General features: G+C 38.0%; 1 protein-coding gene across 1 annotated transcript; it reads right to left on the bottom strand.

The window, feature by feature from the left end:
• Nucleotides 1–1064: 1064 nt before the first annotated feature.
• Nucleotides 1065–6904, bottom strand: PRL (prolactin). Its single transcript, XM_058034208.1, has 5 exons — nucleotides 6868–6904; nucleotides 5223–5404; nucleotides 4727–4834; nucleotides 3140–3319; nucleotides 1065–1256 (listed from the first exon to the last, which is right to left on the bottom strand). The coding sequence occupies exons 1-5, from the start codon at nucleotides 6902–6904 to the stop codon at nucleotides 1065–1067; spliced, it is 699 nt and encodes a 232-aa protein (XP_057890191.1).
• Between the last annotated feature and the right edge of the window lie 12678 nt (nucleotides 6905–19582).

Below are 19582 nucleotides of genomic sequence, written 5' to 3'. Positions count from 1 at the left end.
CTTCTTACTTGCTGTGTGACTGTAAGCCAGATTTTTTCAAAAGTGGTCAATATTTCGTGCTTTACAAATTTTCAGTATGTAACCATAGTGTTTTCAAATGAGTGTCCTAAAAACTTTTTGACTCAACCCAAAGTGAATGGAGACACATTGGGTTTAGCACAAAAGACTCGTCAGCTCATCTGGTGCCTTTTAATGGCTTCAAAATTCTCCAAGTAACTGTAACCACCACACTGCTTGGGAGGAATGTGAAAGGTAGATGGATATGATATGAATGCCCAATCGTTGCCTTTTGAGACTACTGAAACCAGTTGGTTCCTTTGCCCTCAGATAGTTACCTCAAATATAGTGAACCTTCCCTTGGAAATACCTTTTCTCATCAGTAGAGATGTAAATATATCTTTATCTCTGTCCTTAAAAATCTCTGTCTTCTCTCTCCATGAATTGCATGGGAAATCAAAGGCTGTGTTAGTAAGGATGGATTTCTTAACCTTCCTCTCTCTCCTGCTCTGACAGATTTTGTACCAAGTAAAAGAGTTGATAAAAGCAGATTGGATTTCAGAAAAAAAAATTTCCCTTTAGGGTAGTTTGGTGTGATTAATCTGCCTTTTTATGTCTCTACTTTTTGTTTTCTCCCTTTTTGGAGAGGGTGTAAAGACCAATGCAAGTAAGAAATCCTGTTATCAGTAACTGGAGATTGAGATCCCAAAAGAGAAGCTACTGCTAAAGGTATACAGCATGCCATATATTTTTTATTCACTGAGACCATCCAGTGTTACATGCTTTTGGATTTAAGAACATTTTTATTTGCATCTGCATCCTGTTTATCACTGAAATGCTACTAGGGGAGGAGATTTGACAGAAAAGTATATTCTTGTCATAGAAGTGGTTGGTAATATTTTAAAGCACCTGCACATGTGGTGCTAACTGTTGCAGCCAGAATTCATACAAACACATTGAAAGTTACTGATGATACAGATTCTGCACAATGTGCCATTTTCATAAAGTGGCAAAGCATCAAGAACACACGATGAATGACTCCAGAACATGATCAGGCCAATGATTACTCAGCAATTGTTATCGTGGATTAGGCGGCACTTCAAAACCTTGAGATAGTTGTCAATTTTGTGGGAATCTCGACGGAGGCAGTGCAGCAGGTTGTAAAAGGCAAAGAGTCTGGAGTCTTCATCAGCAAGCTGCAGGGATGGAAGTCCATCCCATGGAGTGTAAATCTCATTTTCGACCTCCCCAGAGTGAACCTAAATACACAAAGTGGTATTAATAGTAAATGATAGTGAGCCTGACTGGATGTAGAAGGCAGAATTTAAAATACTGTCCTTGAAGAATGCTAGCGTATGGCTTTTAATGTGCTTTCTCTTCAGGCTCACATTATTCTGTACAATGTTCTATATCTTCATTCAGATTTTCAATGAATTTGTCAGATTTTTCAGTTTATTTTCCTAAAACATGTGAAAAGCATAACTGTCTCAGTAGTGTTTTAAGAGAACTAGTGTATTAACCAGTATTCAAGGAAACCTGACTTTGCAGAGAAATCAATCCCTCCTTCATGCTTGGCCTCGTCAGGGACATCTCCCTTTGGCTCCCTCCACCTTCAAAACTTTGTAAAAACTTGTTCTTAGAAGTTGTTCGTGTGCAACAAACAGATTAGTCTCAGCCCTTATCAGAAAAATCTCTCAATAATACATATTCAGAAGTACTGGCTCCATTAAAAAAAATGCTGAGTGATACAATGACTTCTAATGTTAGAAAGCTACATGTGGGAACACATGTAGTGAGTTAGTATCTGAGGTGAAGACTGGTTTAAGTCTCCCTGTTTGAAGGCAATAATTAATTTTCTTTTATCACATAAATCTACCTTTCATAGCAGGAAGGAAGTCTGTGCCTATTGGTTCTTGTGCACCATTCTTATTTCACAAAAGTCATACTTTGAAAAGATGTATAGGAGAGTATCTGTGGAACTGTTATCATTCAGTTTAAGCAAAAGGCAAAAAAAAAAAATAGACCCCCTATGACTTAAAAATATGGTTTGACACTAATGAATGAGCCAGTCTTATCTCTTTTTGTAAATAATGTGAATGAGAAGGTGGTGACAGGGCAACTGGAATAGCACCTCACTTCTTACTCTTATCTTGGACCCTCAGCTGTGCCCTTTTTACACATGGATGTGTGATAGAAATGTATTTGATTACACTGATAAATGTATTTGTAGCCTGGATGCTATAAGGTTTCTGAGTGAAGAGACACCTAACTGAATGAGAGACCTTGAGTGATCTAGTGGAAAGTGGTGGATACAATGATGGTGGCACTCTTTGTGCTGTTCAGCTGCTCAGAGCAGTGAAGTCAGAACCTCCTGTCAGCCTCTAACTCACTGACAGAATGATAAATTCACCAACCAACAGAGGTCCCTTTAAAAATAAACAAGCGAGAGCTGATTTTGTTCAGGAAAGCTTTCAATCAATTAGTGGCAACAAGAGCTATTCAAGTATGGGTTTTGTGAGACAACAGCCTTGTTGTCTAAACTCACAAGTATAGGGGGAGCAAAGTCAGACCCAGAGTCCAGAGGAATCAATGTGGTTTGAAAAGAGAAATGAAAGATATCAAGGTTACTTTTTATGCCACATCTTTGCAATAGCCCAGAGAGCTGTTTTAAACATAGTACCTGTTTCCAAGACCTCTGCATAATACCTATTTGTATATATTTGTATACAGATGCATATAAATATTCTGAAACATATATATATATATATATATATATATATATATATGAATATGGAAAAAATTGGGATGTATCCTTAAACAATCAGGATTGCAGACTGAAAAGGCTCAAAGATAGAATGACCATAGTCAGTCCTGATGATTACAGCTTCCCCTGAAGCATAACTCCATGGGAGTGTCATGGGTTATTCTATGACAATCATATCACATTGTCTCTTTAGAAATTGCAAGTTAGCAGAAGAAATCTGAAAGAAGAAAGCTGAAAAGTTCTCAGAATCGACTACTTTGTCTTCCTTCTTTATTTTCATATCTACTGTTTCCTTTCGTATTCCAGGTAGGGAGAGCCTACCAATGTACGTGTCTTCCTTAAAGCAACTGGCTGGAAGGGTGTTAAGGACTGACTTACCCGCCCAACTATTTTCTCCATTCCTTCTAGAAGTCGCTTGTTTTGTTCTTCAATCTCCACAGCCTTCCAGAGAATGGTTTCTGGAGCTTCTTTGATTCTTTGTACTTCAGAGGCCAGGTGGATCAGGGGATCATTCCAGGAACGCAGAACTCCCAGAATTAAATTCAGAAGGTCTTCATGCTGCACACCCATAGAAAGGGAAGGTGGTTAGAAGAAGAAAGCTAATTCTGGTAAAATTAGAAGGCATTTAGAGCAGTGTCTTCAGATGCTGTGATTTAGGAACTTATTCCAGGACCTATCACTGAATGTGCCCTATAGCCCTGTCTTAGATACCTCTGTGCAATTGCATTTTCAACGTTTGTCATTGGTATCATCATGTTCCACAATATTTGCATGAGACATTCTGAGGTGGGAAATATAATTGAATATTCTCAGCATTAAAAAATAGCAAGCATAACTTTGTCTCATATCTGTGAAAGCAAATCCAGAGCTCCTTATCTGATTTTTGATGAACACTTTAAATTCCACTGATTATTTTTATACTTTTTTTTTTTAAATTTAGTATTGACTGGAAGGTGCACATTATGGTAAACCACCAAATAGCTTTTATTGCCTCTACATAACTCATCTGTTCTCCCCTTTGAACAACAGCACTTCCAGCAGTAGCTCTCTGGTTTTAAAAATTGTCTTTTCTTGTGGGCAATAGGAATTCATCAAGCCTATGGTTCAGTTTGTGGCAGTATTAAACCTTTTCTTCTTTGCTAGATGCACAACCCAGGGCTGTGAATTCTATTGCTCCCACTAGAATTTCTAAATGACACACTGAGAAGCTGGTGATACTGTGAGATTGTGAAGATATCACCACCACCATGAAACTTGTAGAAATTTTGCTCTGGAACAGCCCCATTTTTACAGCTCTGCTTATTTTTTTCTCCAGAGAATTTTCAAACCATATCTGTGAGCATAGACTGAATGAGATCATCCTCACTAAAGTTTATAATTATTATAAATGATGTAGGTATGTAGTGTGTTTCTATTTACACATATTTTGCAGATTTTCACACTAGAGTCTTTGTATTTGGATGATGATGGGACCACTTTAGCCTACTGGTAACAGAAAGAATGTTTTTTATTAATGCCAGTGTTTTGAGTTACTGGAAAACTATTTACCTCTATCTATATGCAGCAATGTGTTCTTATGTTTGTAAATACATTAACTTTGTATAAGATATTTTAAGATAATGTTTAAAGGTTGTGGTGCTCTTAGCACTGCATGAACACAATAACCAGCATTGCTCCATGAGGTTGTATTTTAACTGGAATTAAGATGCAGTGAATAATGTACCATACAGGAAAAGGAAGGGATGATGAAAGTCACTAGAACTTATACATGCTCTATGGTTTGTAACTTAGCATCTGCAAATGTTAAACCAACTTTGACTTTTTGATGCTTTCCTCTTCCTAGCTTTTTAATTCTGATTGAGTTGATCTCTCTCACTCTGAAAGATGCCTCACTATTCTGTAACCCTCCTTCCCTTTCTTCCCCTGCTCTGTCTTACACTGAATTACACTGGAAGTTGGACTCACATGAATCTGCTGAGCCTGCTCCTTATCTTCAGGAGTGGTTAAGGACGCAGTGTGGCAGCTGTTGACGGCTTTTGCAATGAAACCCCGGCCCTGGGCGTAGCGTTCATCCTGTAGATCAGCACGGACAGGTGTTATTAAGATAGAAAAGTAGGAGCTTCAGCTCAAACACTGTGCTAGCTAATCGTTGTCCCATAGCTTTTATCACTGCTTTTATGCTGTAAAGGTCAAAAGTTTCTGGTGAGTCTCTAGAGTGGAACTGGCACCCAGCAAAAACAAATGTTCCACAGATGAAGAATGATGGGAAAATTGCATCTTTTAATAGAAGTGCTGGGGATCTTAGCAACATTCAGGACTATATACCAATTTGGTCACCATTGGGACTTTCACCAGACAGCAGTCATACTTGTTTACTTATTATATGTTAACAGATGTTTGTGATTAAAAAGTATTAAATTGCAATTTTATATTTTCCTGCTCTCAGGAAAAGACTACTTACAAATTCATTGAACATTTCCGAAGAGAGATAGTGAATGTAGTGTGAAAGTTTAACTGCTCGGTCAAAAAGCTCCTCAAGGGAAAGCTGGCAATTGACGGATCCATTGGGGCAGATTGGCATCGAGGTCACTCCCTCCTTTGTCAGAAGCATGTGGGACCCCAGAAGGGCTGCCAGCAACAAACCTGTTCAAGTTTAAAACATGGTGAAATGGGCACACATTGACTTGCAGGTGTATTTAGAAGCAGCTGTCAGAGCCAGATGCTGGGTGATTTGGGTTGTGCTGTCACACAGCTCAAAGTACCCTCTGTGCTGGTTGCTCCAGCAGTTCAGGGCAGACACACTGTAATTCTATAATTCTTTTATCCTTTCTCCCCTTTATCATCCCGATGGTATAGCAGAGCCAGTTACAGAGTTTGAGGAGACAAGGCAACCTATGCTGCACTGTACAGTGTATTCTGAAGTCTCTTACTACGTGTCTGGCTTTATAACAGAGTGATAAACAGAAGAAAAAACTAATCCAACTTCTTCACAGCGCAAATATAGATACATATTTCTATTTACACAGGTATATAATTTTGGAAAATAGATTGGTCTTTTTTTTTTCTTTCTTCTTTTTTTTTTTTTCCCCTTCCCTCCTCCTCATCCCAGAGGTCCTTTTCTTCTTGCAAACATTTGGAGTTAAAATTAATTTTTGTGGGAGGGTGGTTAGGTCACTCTTAAGGCTGTGATTGTCCTGGGAGTTCCTTCAAAAGATTTCCAGCAGCTGTGCTTCTTTGCTCTTTAGAGTTTAACCCTAAATTTCCTACTTCTAAGAAATCTGTGATAGTTTTTGCCTTTTCTCCTGAGCTTCTGAAACTGATATAGAGGACTTCTCATTATCTAAAGCATACAACCCCATCTGCTTAAAGATTTTCATGTTAACTTAGCAGAGTGAAGTTTTTTATTCAGTGAAATAAAATATACAGAGAAAAGCAATGGCAGATAATTAAAATATTTGGTAAATGAACGTACTTGTTCTGAGACTTTTACCTCTGGAAATTGATGTGTTACCTATATTGGTTGACTAGACTTATTTAGAAATGCTCAGTGAAAGTGTGCTTCATAAATCAGCAAAACTCTCCCTAAGGATGTCACGTGGTAAGTTTCTTTCCAGGCCTACATTCAAAGAAGTTGGATTTACACAATATTGAAGTAAGCCTTCCTCCTCCCCCATGAGCAAGGTACATGCTGGATACTGCATTTAGGAAAGTACTCTAAGGAAAAACTGTGAAAACCTGAGACTTGTTGGCTTGGAAAGTCGATAAACATTTTGAAAACATTAATTTCAAAATTACCTCATCACCTCTAGATTTGTGGGTAATGACATCTCGTCATAGCCTTCTGAGTGGTGCAGCAAACCAGTCCAGATCCAAACATTCATGTGCAGATGTGACACCCTTCAAGCCAATTTTTTGTTACACCACCCTATGCAAAGATACTCTTAGAAGACAAAAGGCCTCAAGTTCCTTTCTTCAGGCCCTTTCTGGAAAATTATGTGGCTGGAAGACCTCAGTCTCTAGATTTGCTACATTTCAGATGCCTCCTAATTCAATCAAAATGGAAAGAAGTATAAAAATTATCAGCAGGTGAATGTCAAAATTCTTACCTTTCAGTGAAGCCCCCCTGGTGCTCATGGTCGGCATCCTGGATGGTGACTCTCTCTACCAGAAAGACACCTCAATGCTTGCTGCTGCTCTCCGCACATACCACTTTTATATACACCATCCAGGGTCCATTTTGCATACATTCAACAGGTTGTGGAGTTTGCCTTGATAATTACAAACATCAAATTGCCTTTCTTCCACATTCATATTCAATATTTTTTTGTTCTTTTTTTTTTTAATTTTAGCTGTGAGGGGGAATTTCATTAATAAGTTGAGCTGTGGGATCCCAAGTATGATTGAATGAAGAGAGTGCCAATATTTTGCCCTGAATGAGGTGAAAATGCCATTGATCTTGGAAATCTCCAGTTCTGAGACAGATATTCTCAATGCTTCTAGCCTGCTGTTCCCACTCCCCATGACAGTCTTCTCACCTGTCCTTGTTGCTTCAGTCATCTAAGCTTGCTTAAATTAAAATTCTGGCTATTTGTGGGAGGCAAACAGTAGTTTACAGGATCCCCATTGAGAGAAATAGCATAAATTGAACAGAAAATTGTCCAGAGTAAAGGGAACTGAGGCTCCTGTAAAGACACTATCTGTAAGATTAGAGATATGACATTCATGGTCAGCTAAAAAATATATTACACAGCACACATCTTGGTATAACTGATCCTCTATCTGAAAGATGTTTAGAAAAATAGGCCAAGTTTTTCCATTTAAAAAAGGAAAAAATTAGAAGAATTGAAGAAGTAGAAGTTATATATTTACTGCTTAATCTGAAATGTCTCATGAATAAGTTAGCATGGTTTAAAAAAAACAAACCCAACCTCTACGAAACCATGAAATTATTTTCTATACTCAAAAACCCTCTGCGTAAAAGACGGGCATTTCCACCACATGCAAAACATGTGCTGTCGTCAGCAGTGAGGTTTGTTCTCGGTTCTGATGCATCTGTGGTAAGCTGCAAACCAGCCTGAGCAGGTTGGCCCTGTTTTCCTCTTGTGTGAGGCTCATCTGCATGAATATGTTAGCAAATATATAACCTTTCATCTGTTTCTCAGGTTCATTTACCCATGGAGAAACTTTCCAAATTAGATGGTCATGATGAATAAGGTATACAGTATTAATGAATTTTCTTGCCTTTAGACAACTTGTTCCATACCTGTGGAATGGAACATGCAACCCAGAACCCTTCATTATTTCAGGATTCTTGAAGTAATGATGAACAAGGGAGAAGAAAGGCTAAGCATTTAGGGAAGGAATTCCTTGGGAAACAAAATACTTCAGCAACAAACCAGAACCAGTAACAGATGGTCTACCTTTGCTAAATTCTAGGATTTTTGCTAGAACAGTTTGTTCTGCTTATAGACTGCACCTTTACTGGAAATTGAGGTTCTGCTGAGTAAACGAAGCAGTTGTTGTCTGCAGCAGAAAAAGTGGCAATTTGATGAAGGCAGTAATATTACAATGGGGCCACAGCAAAAACTCGAGCACGGATGGTAGAAAAAACTGCTGTCTTCTAAACTGTGGTTAATGTCTTATGAACTTGATTTAATTCAACTTCATTTGAAAACCTGCCCCAATAAGATTACAGGTGAGACTGAACAATCCTGGTATTTTACATTAGAAGAGTCCTGTGAATTAGATGAATGAACAGTTCTCAACCCATCTGTTGCTCTTTCATTCACTAATCTCATTTTCTTGGCATTTTGAGGGTTTGGTGGTGGGGCCAAAATAAGGCACTGAATTAATTAATATTGGGGACTAGATAACAAAGGCAGGAGGTGAACTCCCTAGTCTGTCTTTCTGGTTTTGGACAGGGAGCCTTCTCTGAGGCCTGATGGCATCAGCTGAAGTCAATATCCTTAGGTGATTTAGCTTGAAGGATAACCTACCTCTTGCTGTGTAAATGTAGACAAGCACCTTAAATGTAGATCACAAGAAAGTGGTTTATTTGAAATCACTGCATGACGTTTTATTTAAAATATTCTACCACAAAATAATACTATTTCATTTTGTCTTGCACCTTTCATCCTCAAATACTCTACAAACATGAATGCATTAAAACTGTCAGCAATCAAGAATCATAGGCAGCAGAGAAGACACTCTCTATAAAGTAGATAAGTATAAAGGTGAAATTCTTTTACCAGGTGTGAGAACTGTCTTTATTAACAGAATATTACTTGATGCAGAAGTTTAAAATATCAAAGTTTTGTTATGTTTTTAAAAGATGATCCCCAAGTGCAGATCATGCAAAGATGAATGTTCAGAAAAATCTTCCTGTATGTGATCTAAATAATTGACTCTTTGGATACACATTTTTTAAAAAAAAAGGTTTGTGTGTTCTTGTGTTTTTGCGTTATTGTTTTGTGCATGCAATGAGAAGTACAAAGAAAGTCAAGGCTCCTCTGTAATTAAATCTGGCAAAGGATGTCAAGAACAAGAAGAAGGGCTTTTTCAAATACATGAATAACAAAGGAAAGCTGAGGATAACGTGGGCCTGTTACCAAATGGAAGGGACACCCTGGTAACAGAGGATGCAGAGAAGGCAGAACTGCTGAATGTTGCCTTTGCACTGGGACAAGACTAGCCTGCAGGGATCTCTGACCTGGGAGACCAGGGTGGAGGGGTGCTGGAAGGAAGACTTTCCCTTGATCAGGAGGATTGGGTTGGAGAACACACAGGCAAACTTGATATCCTCAAGTCCATGGACCCTGCTGGGATTTATCCACAAGTGCTGAGAGAGTTGATGGACACCATAGCAAGGCCACTCACAATCACCTTTGAAAATTGGTGGCACTCAGTAGAGATGCCTGAGGACTAAAAAAAAGGCAATGTCACTCTGGTTTCCAAAAAGGGCAAGTAAGAGGACCCAGGGAACTACTAGACAGTCAGCCTCGCCTCAATCCCTTGAAAGGCAATGGAGTGCCCATTCTAGGGGCCATCTTTGTCCATATGGAGGACAAGAATGTGATCAGGAGTCGTCAGTGTGGCTACACTAAAGGCAAATCATGCCTGGCCAGCCTAGTTGCCTTCTATGATGAACCAACTACCTGAATAGCTCAGGGGAGAGTAGTGCATATTGTGGAAAGCAGCTCTGTGGAGAAGGACCTTCGGGTCTTGACTTTCTTTTATAGAATATTATTATAGCTAAATTATCCTGTCAACCTTACTTAGTGGTTGGCTTTGAAAAGTTGCAAAACTGTTTTATTTGGATCAACCCCAAATGTGCATCTCAGATCACATTAAAATTTTATAAAACCATAAAACTGTGGAATGGTTTGGAAGGGACCTTAAAGTTCATCTTGTTCCAAAGCCCCTGCCATGGAGAGGGGCACCTTTCACTAGACCAGGTTGCTCAAAGCCCCATCCAAATTTGTGGAAAATATATTTGGAAGAAGAAAATAAACAGAGTATTTTTTTTTTTTATGTAGAGAGTTTTAAATTAAAAATATTTTGTGTTTTATGATCGCTCCCTTTAAGGTCCATGAAAATTTTATGAAGAATTTAAGAACATGATTTTCTAGGATGCTGTTAAACAAGGGCTCTTTCTTCTCCCATCTTCTTCATATAGGGAACAGGAGAATTTTAAAAGCATTCTTTCCAAATGTTTGTCTCAGCAAAACTAGCAAAATGGGAATTGAGTCCTTTCTCAGTGTGCTCTCTGCATGCAGGCTGGTAAAAAGTAGATAAGAACATAAGGGAAAATAATTCCATATGGAGAAAAAAAAGGTGGAAATATTTGGGAGATTTTTGGTTTACTTTTAATTCTTGTACTAATGTGGTTTCATAAAATTTCAGAAGCAGACATAAAAATAAAATGGCAAAGCATGTTTTAAAAATAATTTATCAATATTGCCACTATGATGCCATACATCTAAGTACACCATGAAATATTAAGTGTGAATCCCAAGCAGAATTCCAGCTAATGATAGCAAAAACCCAGGGGACTTTGCAAAGAATGGAGTACAAGCTGGCTAGTGTACATTGTTCCTGATACTTGTAGTTTGAGGCCTGTGGCTCAGTGCTCAATAATGCTGTATCTGTGTATTATCAAATAACTTGGCAGCATAAATTTGATCTGGATCACACATAACTGCATTGTGGCACTTCAGCTGAATTATCAGGAGACCATGTTATGGAACTTGTTCTGGTCTGACACTTGACACCAGATTTATCTGGCTCTTGGAGGTCAGGTGACGAGGATCTGACATCTGCTAGGACAGAGATGCACTACAAAACATTTTGTATGAATGTGAAGTGGCAGACTGAGCCCTTGCTGGCTCAGCATTTAATGTCTTGTGGTTGCAATATTATTTATCCAATGCCTTAAATCCAATTTTCCTTTTTCAGAGGTGAAAACTAGTGATTTTGAAAGTGAAGATGAGTCTCCATCCTCCAAAAAACCCTTTAGAGTGGGTTCCTGGAACATTGCTGTATCATTGATGTTTTGACAGCTACCCAGTTTGAGTTTTGTTCTGCTTCTGTTCTGGGAGGGTGGAATAACTTCTTTCACCAGAGCTGGCCTCATTTCCAAAGCTGTGAGATGCAGCCCAGTCCAAATGAGGAAGTATGTAAGTATTTGCACACTTTGACTTGTGAGATATTGCCATAAAAAGATCACTGCTTTAACTCTTCCTTTTTCCTCAAGAAAAAGTGCACTTGATTCTGAGGCACTTTGAACATCAGAACTCCAAAGGCTGAAGATCTAGTGATTTAAACAGTTCCTGTGGTTTTTGTTTGTTTTCCTATATATTAACTTTTAAGTGGGATTTGTTTCCCTTGACAATGTTCAGCTACAATCATAGCTACAATATGCTACAATCAGGTTATTTTCCATAAGGTCCAGATTTCAGCTAATCATTCTCCAAGATAAAGTAGAGTGAGTTGCAGGATTTTACTCAGGGTAGACATGCCACAGTGGAATTCACTGGTGGGTTGGAATATTATTGGTATTGGTTTTAGTGTCATATTTGTGTAACACACTTCTAATAAAAAGTAATAAACAGTAAAATTACCATCAGAAGACTGGAATTTTCCTGCCAGTGAGTGGGGAAAAGGAGAAATAGAGCTTGGTTTAAATATTTGCATATTTTTAATTCTATGGATAAATGCATCACTGGAAAAATATTTCCTTAAGTGCTTTGTCGAACTAGAGTCCGTAAAAGTAAGAGGATTTTTTTTTCAATTGCAAATACATTGAAAAGAGCACTGAAGTGTATACAGAGATTTTGAGCACATTTGAATAGGAAGGTATTTCCAGAGATTGTGGTAAGCATGCTTCTGTTTTAGCATGCAGTGTTTGATTTTAGTAATGGATAGTAACACAAAATGGCACAGGGCAGTTTGTTCCTGTCCTTTAGAAGTGCATTTTGTGAAGATGCCTTTTTCCTCCTGATGTGAAATGCATATGAAATGCTCATTGGTCCAATAATTTCTGATATATATGTCAGGATTGAAGGGAGAGTAAAAGGTCAGCAGAATTTTTCTTGTGGGGTGGGGTATTAGCTGACAGCAAAATGACAGGCAGAGATTTATGCTGAATTTGCTTCTTTGGGAGGATCTTACTTTTAGCTGTGCATTTATCTGAGGAAGGAATGTATATTATTGCTCAAAATCCTCTGTTTCATAATGGAATGGAAATAATACTGAAACAATGTAACCTTTACTTGCTTGTCTTTAAGGAAGCATTCAACATCAGAGTTTTCTCTGAGTGATTTCAAAACCTATCACATTTTCTTTTCTTCATGTCTTTGCTTCTGTCTCTAAACATAATATATAAAAAACCCCCAAGTATACAAACCCCAGCAAACCCTGAAGGGATGAGGTGTATTTGTATTGGGCATCTCCTATCCCACAGGAAATTTAGAGCCTCAAATCTTACTTAGGATCTCAGCAGAATATTTTTTCTATTCCATCTCATTTAAAAAATATTTCAGTTAAGCTTGACATACTTATTGAACTCAGGGTAGAAATGAATATTGACATAGATTTTTTTGAAAAACATGTGAAATTATTTTAGTAAAATGCATTCACCTACTTCCTAAAACTGTTTTGTTTGAGGGGAAATTGAGAAAGTAGTTATCCAGTGACTCTGTATTTTGTGCTATTAAAAGAAATTCTGTTACAAGGTAAAAAATGCATGGGAATTTGTATAGATACATATATCGCAGGCACAGGCCATGGTATGTTGTGTGCAGAGGCAGTCACCTATTCCAGGGTGTCTGGTAGGATTTGCTTATAAAACAAGCAAATTCTTGTTCTTCAAATCATATAGCTGATGCCTGTATTGGACATGAAGAAATAAAGCAAAGAAAAAAATAAATTATTGTCAATAAAAGTGAAAACAGATGAAGCTTTAAAGGAAACATATTAAAACAGAAATAGAAAAAAATATAAACAAGAAAACTTTTTGGTAGCAAACATTTCTAACCATTCCTTAAAAGGTCAGATACATTATATTGCACACCTGAAGCATATTTTTATAAATAAAATTCATTATTTAAAAATTCATTAAAAATATTGAGGGTACATTTCTGTCAAATCTCTTCTCTAATGAATATATTTGCATATAATCACAGCTTTTCTCCTTTAGTGCCTTCTTACTCATTTCCTAAGTCCTCAATCTGTAACCTGATCTGGTGGGATTTGCCAAGCTGAGGCCAAAGTCACCATGGAAATGTCATGACACTGCCATTTTCGGAAATGCCTGGTCATTGTGAGTGGCTGACATGGTGCAGCTTCGTGGCTGGACAGGGGTAGGAGCACCAAATAAACCATGCAAAACTTGTTTCATTGCCCATGGATTTTTGTGTAAACAGGAAGAGGTAAAGGAATTGTTGCCTGTTTTGTCTATGTATTTTATTTAAGCGTTTGAAGTGTGATTATAAAATCATTATTTGAGTTACTCTTCAAACACAGTTCTTCCCAAGGCTCAAAGGCTTTCTCATATTGTTACAGTCTTCCTTGGGAAAAAAATCAAAAAACACAACAGCAACCCAATAGGAGGGAGCGGAGTGCAGCACAATCTTTGCATCACTTTCTCCTTACAGATTTCCTGATTTGGCTGCGGTTTCAAGGCTTGAGGCTAATATTCCCTGTGGAGCTTATTTCAGGAGTGTTTGGCTTTATAGCTGTGAAACAAACCATACCATTCCACCTTCTAGACACCAGAAAAGATAAAAATTTTGTAGTGAAAAAAACTATCTTGTTTGTATAATTTATAAAAATGAATATGCTAGACAGAAGTAGTTAATTAACAAGAATGTATATACTAAAAGTAATTATTATTAAAGAACTGAAGTTTTATTAAAATTATTATATTCTTTCCTTTAAAAAACCCAGCACCCCGACACAAATTCTGTACAAAAATTCTGCTCTTCTGACCATGTATATTGTTAACCTCCTTAAACTTATGAGTTTTTAACCAATCTTTAAAAAGTGCAGGAGTGATCTGTATCAAAATAGTACATTTTATATTACTTTTGCTGTGAGGCACACAACCATACATAATATTAAAGGTTTCTCATATACCCTAAATCTTATAATAAAAAAAAAAAATCAGTAATATGTAGGAGAAATATGTAGCCAGGTTACAATTAATGATGATCGAAGAACAGAATACCTCAGGTTTTTTTAAATATTTTTTTCTCATCGTTATAACAGTGAAACAAAAGGGTATTTCATGTTGGCTTGCAAAATTAAAAGAGCGTGGTATGAGTTTGCAGCACATTTGGCCATTATGGCTCTTGAGTTCATGTGTAGACATATCCTGTAGCTGGATCCATTATTTGCACACGGCTGTCAGCTGATGATTCCAAATAATTAAATGGGGATGAAAAGACAGCAGGGGGGTTTTTTTCAGTTTACACCAGACTTGTTCTGGAGAAAAAATCGTCTTCAGGTAAATCGGTTAATGTAACTTGAATATTCTTCCTGTTGTAGTCAGTTTTTCTTCCACAAAACCTTCTTTCCTACATTGGTCATAAATCAGTGGCTGTTAAAAAAAACAATAAAGAAAATAAAAGCAAACAGGCAAAAAACCCAAACCCTTTTCATTTTAAGCAGTGTCAGTAGAAACAGACCCTTTTACTTATTGGAAAGAGCAATCATCACAAGAGTAGAAAGGTAAAGTGGCCAGTCATTTTTACAGAGCTCCAATTTTACCCTCTGCCTTGTATGAACAAGTATGAAGGATTTGTAACTACACTGGCAGTAACAGAACCTGCAGGTATTTGGTTTAATAAAGACCTCATTAATCCCATAAAACCTTAGTGTGAGGTAGAACTGCTCTCAACCATTCTCACTCGGCTAGACGTGAAGAACCTTCAAAGCCTGTAAACATGCCAGCAGTGACTGACTATTCTTATACATTCCCTCCAGCCACCTTTCACTGCAGAAAGGTTTTTAATTTAGATCCTTCATATCTTTTAAAGGCTTTTAAAAAATTCTCCTTATCATCTTTTTTTTTTTTTCTTTCTCTATTTTCTTCTTTTCAGAACATGAATCTGTGAGGAGGAAAAAAAGACAACAAAAATCCTTGACATCTGGAGAGAATTTAAAATTGCTTTTTGCCTTCTGAAATGAAACCTGGAAGGTTTTTAAAAAAGATGAGTAGAAGGACGAATCAGCAAGAGATAGACCTAACATATCTGAAAGGCCCATGTGAGTGTTCAGTGCTCTCCACTGGAGATTTTGTGCAGGAATAAGGTTAGTCTGAAGGCTTTTTCCTAAGAACATCAGTTCAGAAAGGGCTGTTAGCCTCTGAATAAAAGCAGACACAATTGCTATCACATTGTCCAGGACTGCATTACACACACATGCCTCAAAATGACTGTGGAAGGAAAAAAAAAAAAGGCATAAAACCCTTGAGAAAAATATACTGCTGGTATTTCTGTTTGTTCTGTTTTCTATGGGGAGACGTCCCTAGCATTTCTGTCTTGTGATAGATCTAAGGTATTGTGGGATGAGTTCTAGAGGTTTGGAACAAAATCAGTAGGGCACATGTTGATTTTTCTGCAGGAATAGTTTTAATATTGTATCTTCTAATACCTTTGGAACTATGACTATTTCTATAACCCTGATGGAGTGTGACTTGTCTGTATACAAAAGCGTAGGTCATGTGCATAAACTGCACATAAAATTATGCTCTGTTCTGCATCTCTGTTTTCATTCCATCAGGATCATCCACACATCATATAGCCCTATTTAATTTGTACTGGCTTTGGTTTTCCTTTCTCAGCTCTTACATATGTTCTATTTGTGCCCTACTGTGACACCACAGGCAAAACAAAAGGTTGTTTGACCTCCCAAAATCCATTAGTCTGCCACCTGTTTCCATGTATCTAGATGTAACGATGCCCAAACTTGCATCATACAACTCACACATATACCTCATTTTGTTCTGGACAAATGGTCTGGATCAGTCCAGAAATTTGTTTCCCAGTCACATCTAATCACATGCACACTAGAAACCTCCTGCACAAGCATGTGTGCATGCAAACCCAATTCACAGACTTATTGCATGTAATGGGTGTCAGACTCAGGTAAAGATGCAGGAAAAATTAGAGGGCCACAGTCCATGTTGATCTGTAATGCCTTTGACAGAGTAAGGTTCCATGCAAGCAATGGAATGGGTGATCTGGCTGCTCTCAGCCTCCTTTCATGGAGAACTTTGTGCTTATGGAGGAGCAGCAGATCTCAGCACATTGTCAGGTGACATGGACTATTTTTCTCCATAGGTCATGCACTTAGCATACATGATCCTATGGCCAGGACTAGAGAAATGCCATGGTATTCCCTGGGATAGTTTGATGTGATGCTGAATTAGTGCAGTCTGTGAGATGAGGTTTGGTACAGCTCCTCTGCTCAAACGTACTCCTGTAGATTTAGGGAAGAATTATGTTTCAGATCCTTATTTTGAATAGCAGAGAAATCTACTGTTTTGAACACTGATAGGATTTGGCAAAGAAAAGATAGAATTACAAGGAGACAAGTAATTTTTTGCCTCATTTATAATCTTGTTGCTAATGAATATTGCTTGCATGAACAAGGCAGATAATAGGGAAGTCATTTAACTGTCACTTTTATCCACTGTTTAAGAACATAAAACTTATAAAACTTCTCTTTCTGGAAAAATACTTCTTATCTAATTTTAATTTATGATTTTTGTTCAGAATTTTAGCTATTGGAAGTATACTGTTGCCTTATCCTTGTTGTTATTTTAAGCTTGGCAAAATCCACATAGGCATTTAGGAAAACTGAGAATAGTTATCTATCTCATTGCTAGTAAATATCAAAAACGTTATCAGCCAAGTAGATTTTGTTATTAATAATGTATATATCTTTTTGGCAGGACAAGAATTACATGACACATTCCCTTGAAGTTGTTTGCTACCAGCTACTCTGATAATTTTTTTGAACAGGCTTTTAATAAAGAGGAGGCAGGTATCATTCCCTCAGGGTGTCAACCAGGTTGCTGGATAATTCTGGAAACAATGAGTCCCATATCTAAGCCTAGTTCCACCAAGATCCAGCCTGCATTCTGAGATTCTGCTCAGATCTTTTATCACAGCATATGGTGGAATGAGAAGGAATGCCTTATATATGGATCTATTTATACATAAATGACTAGAGTCTATTTACGGGTGAAAATATAGGGATTAGATATTTTCATATATTTAAAAAGATTAATTTATGCAAAATACTGGTGTGTTGTTCTGCTCAGGGGACTCTGGAAACTTGCTTGCTGCAGTTGGAACCAAGGAATATTTTTCAGAAAGGCTTAAGGGCCATCTGGGCTAGAGGTATTTAAATTACTAGCACAGCCATGGATCTCTACTGCCAAATCCAGATTTGGACTTTATTTTGGAATTTGACCATTCAGAGAAACAGCAACAAAAAATGGTATCTATCAATTGTTTTTACCTGTGGGTGAGTAATACTGAATCCAGAGGAACCTGATGTTCTGGCCTTGCTATGAAAGCTGGAGGATGAGTTGTTTCACGGAGGAGTCTGTCATTTCAATTCGTTAGAGGTAGAGTTGTTTCATGCTTATGAACCTCAAATCCTCTCTTTTGTTTAGTCTGAGAGCTATTTCTCTACACACTTCTCAGAGACAGAGGCTCAAGAGAGCAATACTGGAACAGTCCTTACTTAAGGGAAGACTCGACCCAGGTTTTGGAGGAGCTGTGGCACAAAATAATATCTTCCTTGTCATGCTAGCAAATATGTTGGAAGATTTTAGATGCCGTGTTTGCCATTGCTATCTAGCTTGTCTACCAGTTGTCTGCTCTCCTGTTTCCTTCCCTACAGTTCAACACAGAACCAGATCTAGCTCTAAAGAGTGAGTAAGGAGAGATGGAATCACCTTAATTACTTTGATGGCTGTAGACAGCAAATAGTTGCAGCATTTCAATTTTATACCCATCAACTCTCACCTAATTTAGTGGACACTCATTGATCTCCAGCAGAGAATTTTGAAATTATAATCAATATGAAGATGCCACAGAGGAATAATAATAAACTTCTTAGGAGCTGGAAATCCATTTAATGAATCAGGAGGTTGAGTAAATAAGACCACATGTATGTGGTAAGAGCTCTCTGTATAACTGTGATTACAGCTCCAAATAGCTCCTAAATATCCTACAAAATAAAAGTAGATTTAGTCATTATTATTGGAAGGTCTGCTCATGGGACTGTATCAAATGCAGTTACAACAGCATAAAACATGAGAAACATGAAAGCTCTTCTGGTTTCTCTTTTTTAAAAAGAGAGTTAGTTTTCTTTGATTTTCTGGCAAAGCGTGTGTATATTTGTATATGTGAGGTGGGTAAAGACATGGGATGAAAGTGGATGAAAGAAAGCTGCAACAAAAAGTGAGGAACACTTATTCCAAAGGGAAGAGTACTGCCTGGCTGAAGGATTGACAGTGAGGCTTGGGTGACTCTTGCTGGTACCTTGCAGTGGTTTCACTGCTTCACCCAGCTCCTGTCTGTGGGCCAGCGCCATACCACATGAGCCAGTGTGGCACGGGCCACAGGAGTGAATAATCTGAACCCCAGAAGGGGTTAGATCATTTAGACCAAGCTTGTGCTGTGTAATCCCAACTCTAACACAGATATTCCTGTGTGGCCTTTGATCACATTCTGCAACATTTTTGCCTCATTAGTTTCAGCAATAGAAGTGGGTGATATTTACCCGAGGGCTTCATAGGAAATTTGCTACTAACCAAGCCATCTCTAAGGAGCTGTAATGTGATTTTGTGTACTGAATCTGATCAGACAGCACTCTTACCCATCAGCTGTCTGGAGACTTAAGAACCTACCCTCACCCAGATCTGCAACACAGTTAAGTGGTTATATCTCTACCGAGCCGTGTGTTGGGTGCTGTTTCTAAAGAAGAGAAGTGGTAATGGGCTAAAGGTTCCTGTCTGTCTGATTTAGGTACAGCATGTGAGTTAATGGTTCCATGGCTGTTTCTGCAGTTCTCTCTCATGCTGCCTTTCTGCAGGAGAATGTGTAGAGCAGAGGGAGCAGGCTGCTGTCGGGGGATTGACAGGGTGACCTCTGAGGCCCTTCCAAACTGAGTGATTTGGTGATTGCATAATTTGAGGCATGTGTTAAAGTGGGCTGATCTTAGAGTGTAATTAGGAAACAAAGAAAGAAGCCAGAAATCTATGGCCATTTCTTCCACTCTTGCTGCTTTTTATTCTATCAGTTT

The sequence above is a fragment of the Melospiza georgiana genome, chromosome 1, assembly GCF_028018845.1.
Source record: "Melospiza georgiana isolate bMelGeo1 chromosome 1, bMelGeo1.pri, whole genome shotgun sequence".
Taxonomy (NCBI): Eukaryota; Metazoa; Chordata; class Aves; order Passeriformes; family Passerellidae; genus Melospiza; species Melospiza georgiana.
This window is presented reverse-complemented; position numbering and strand designations above follow the sequence as displayed.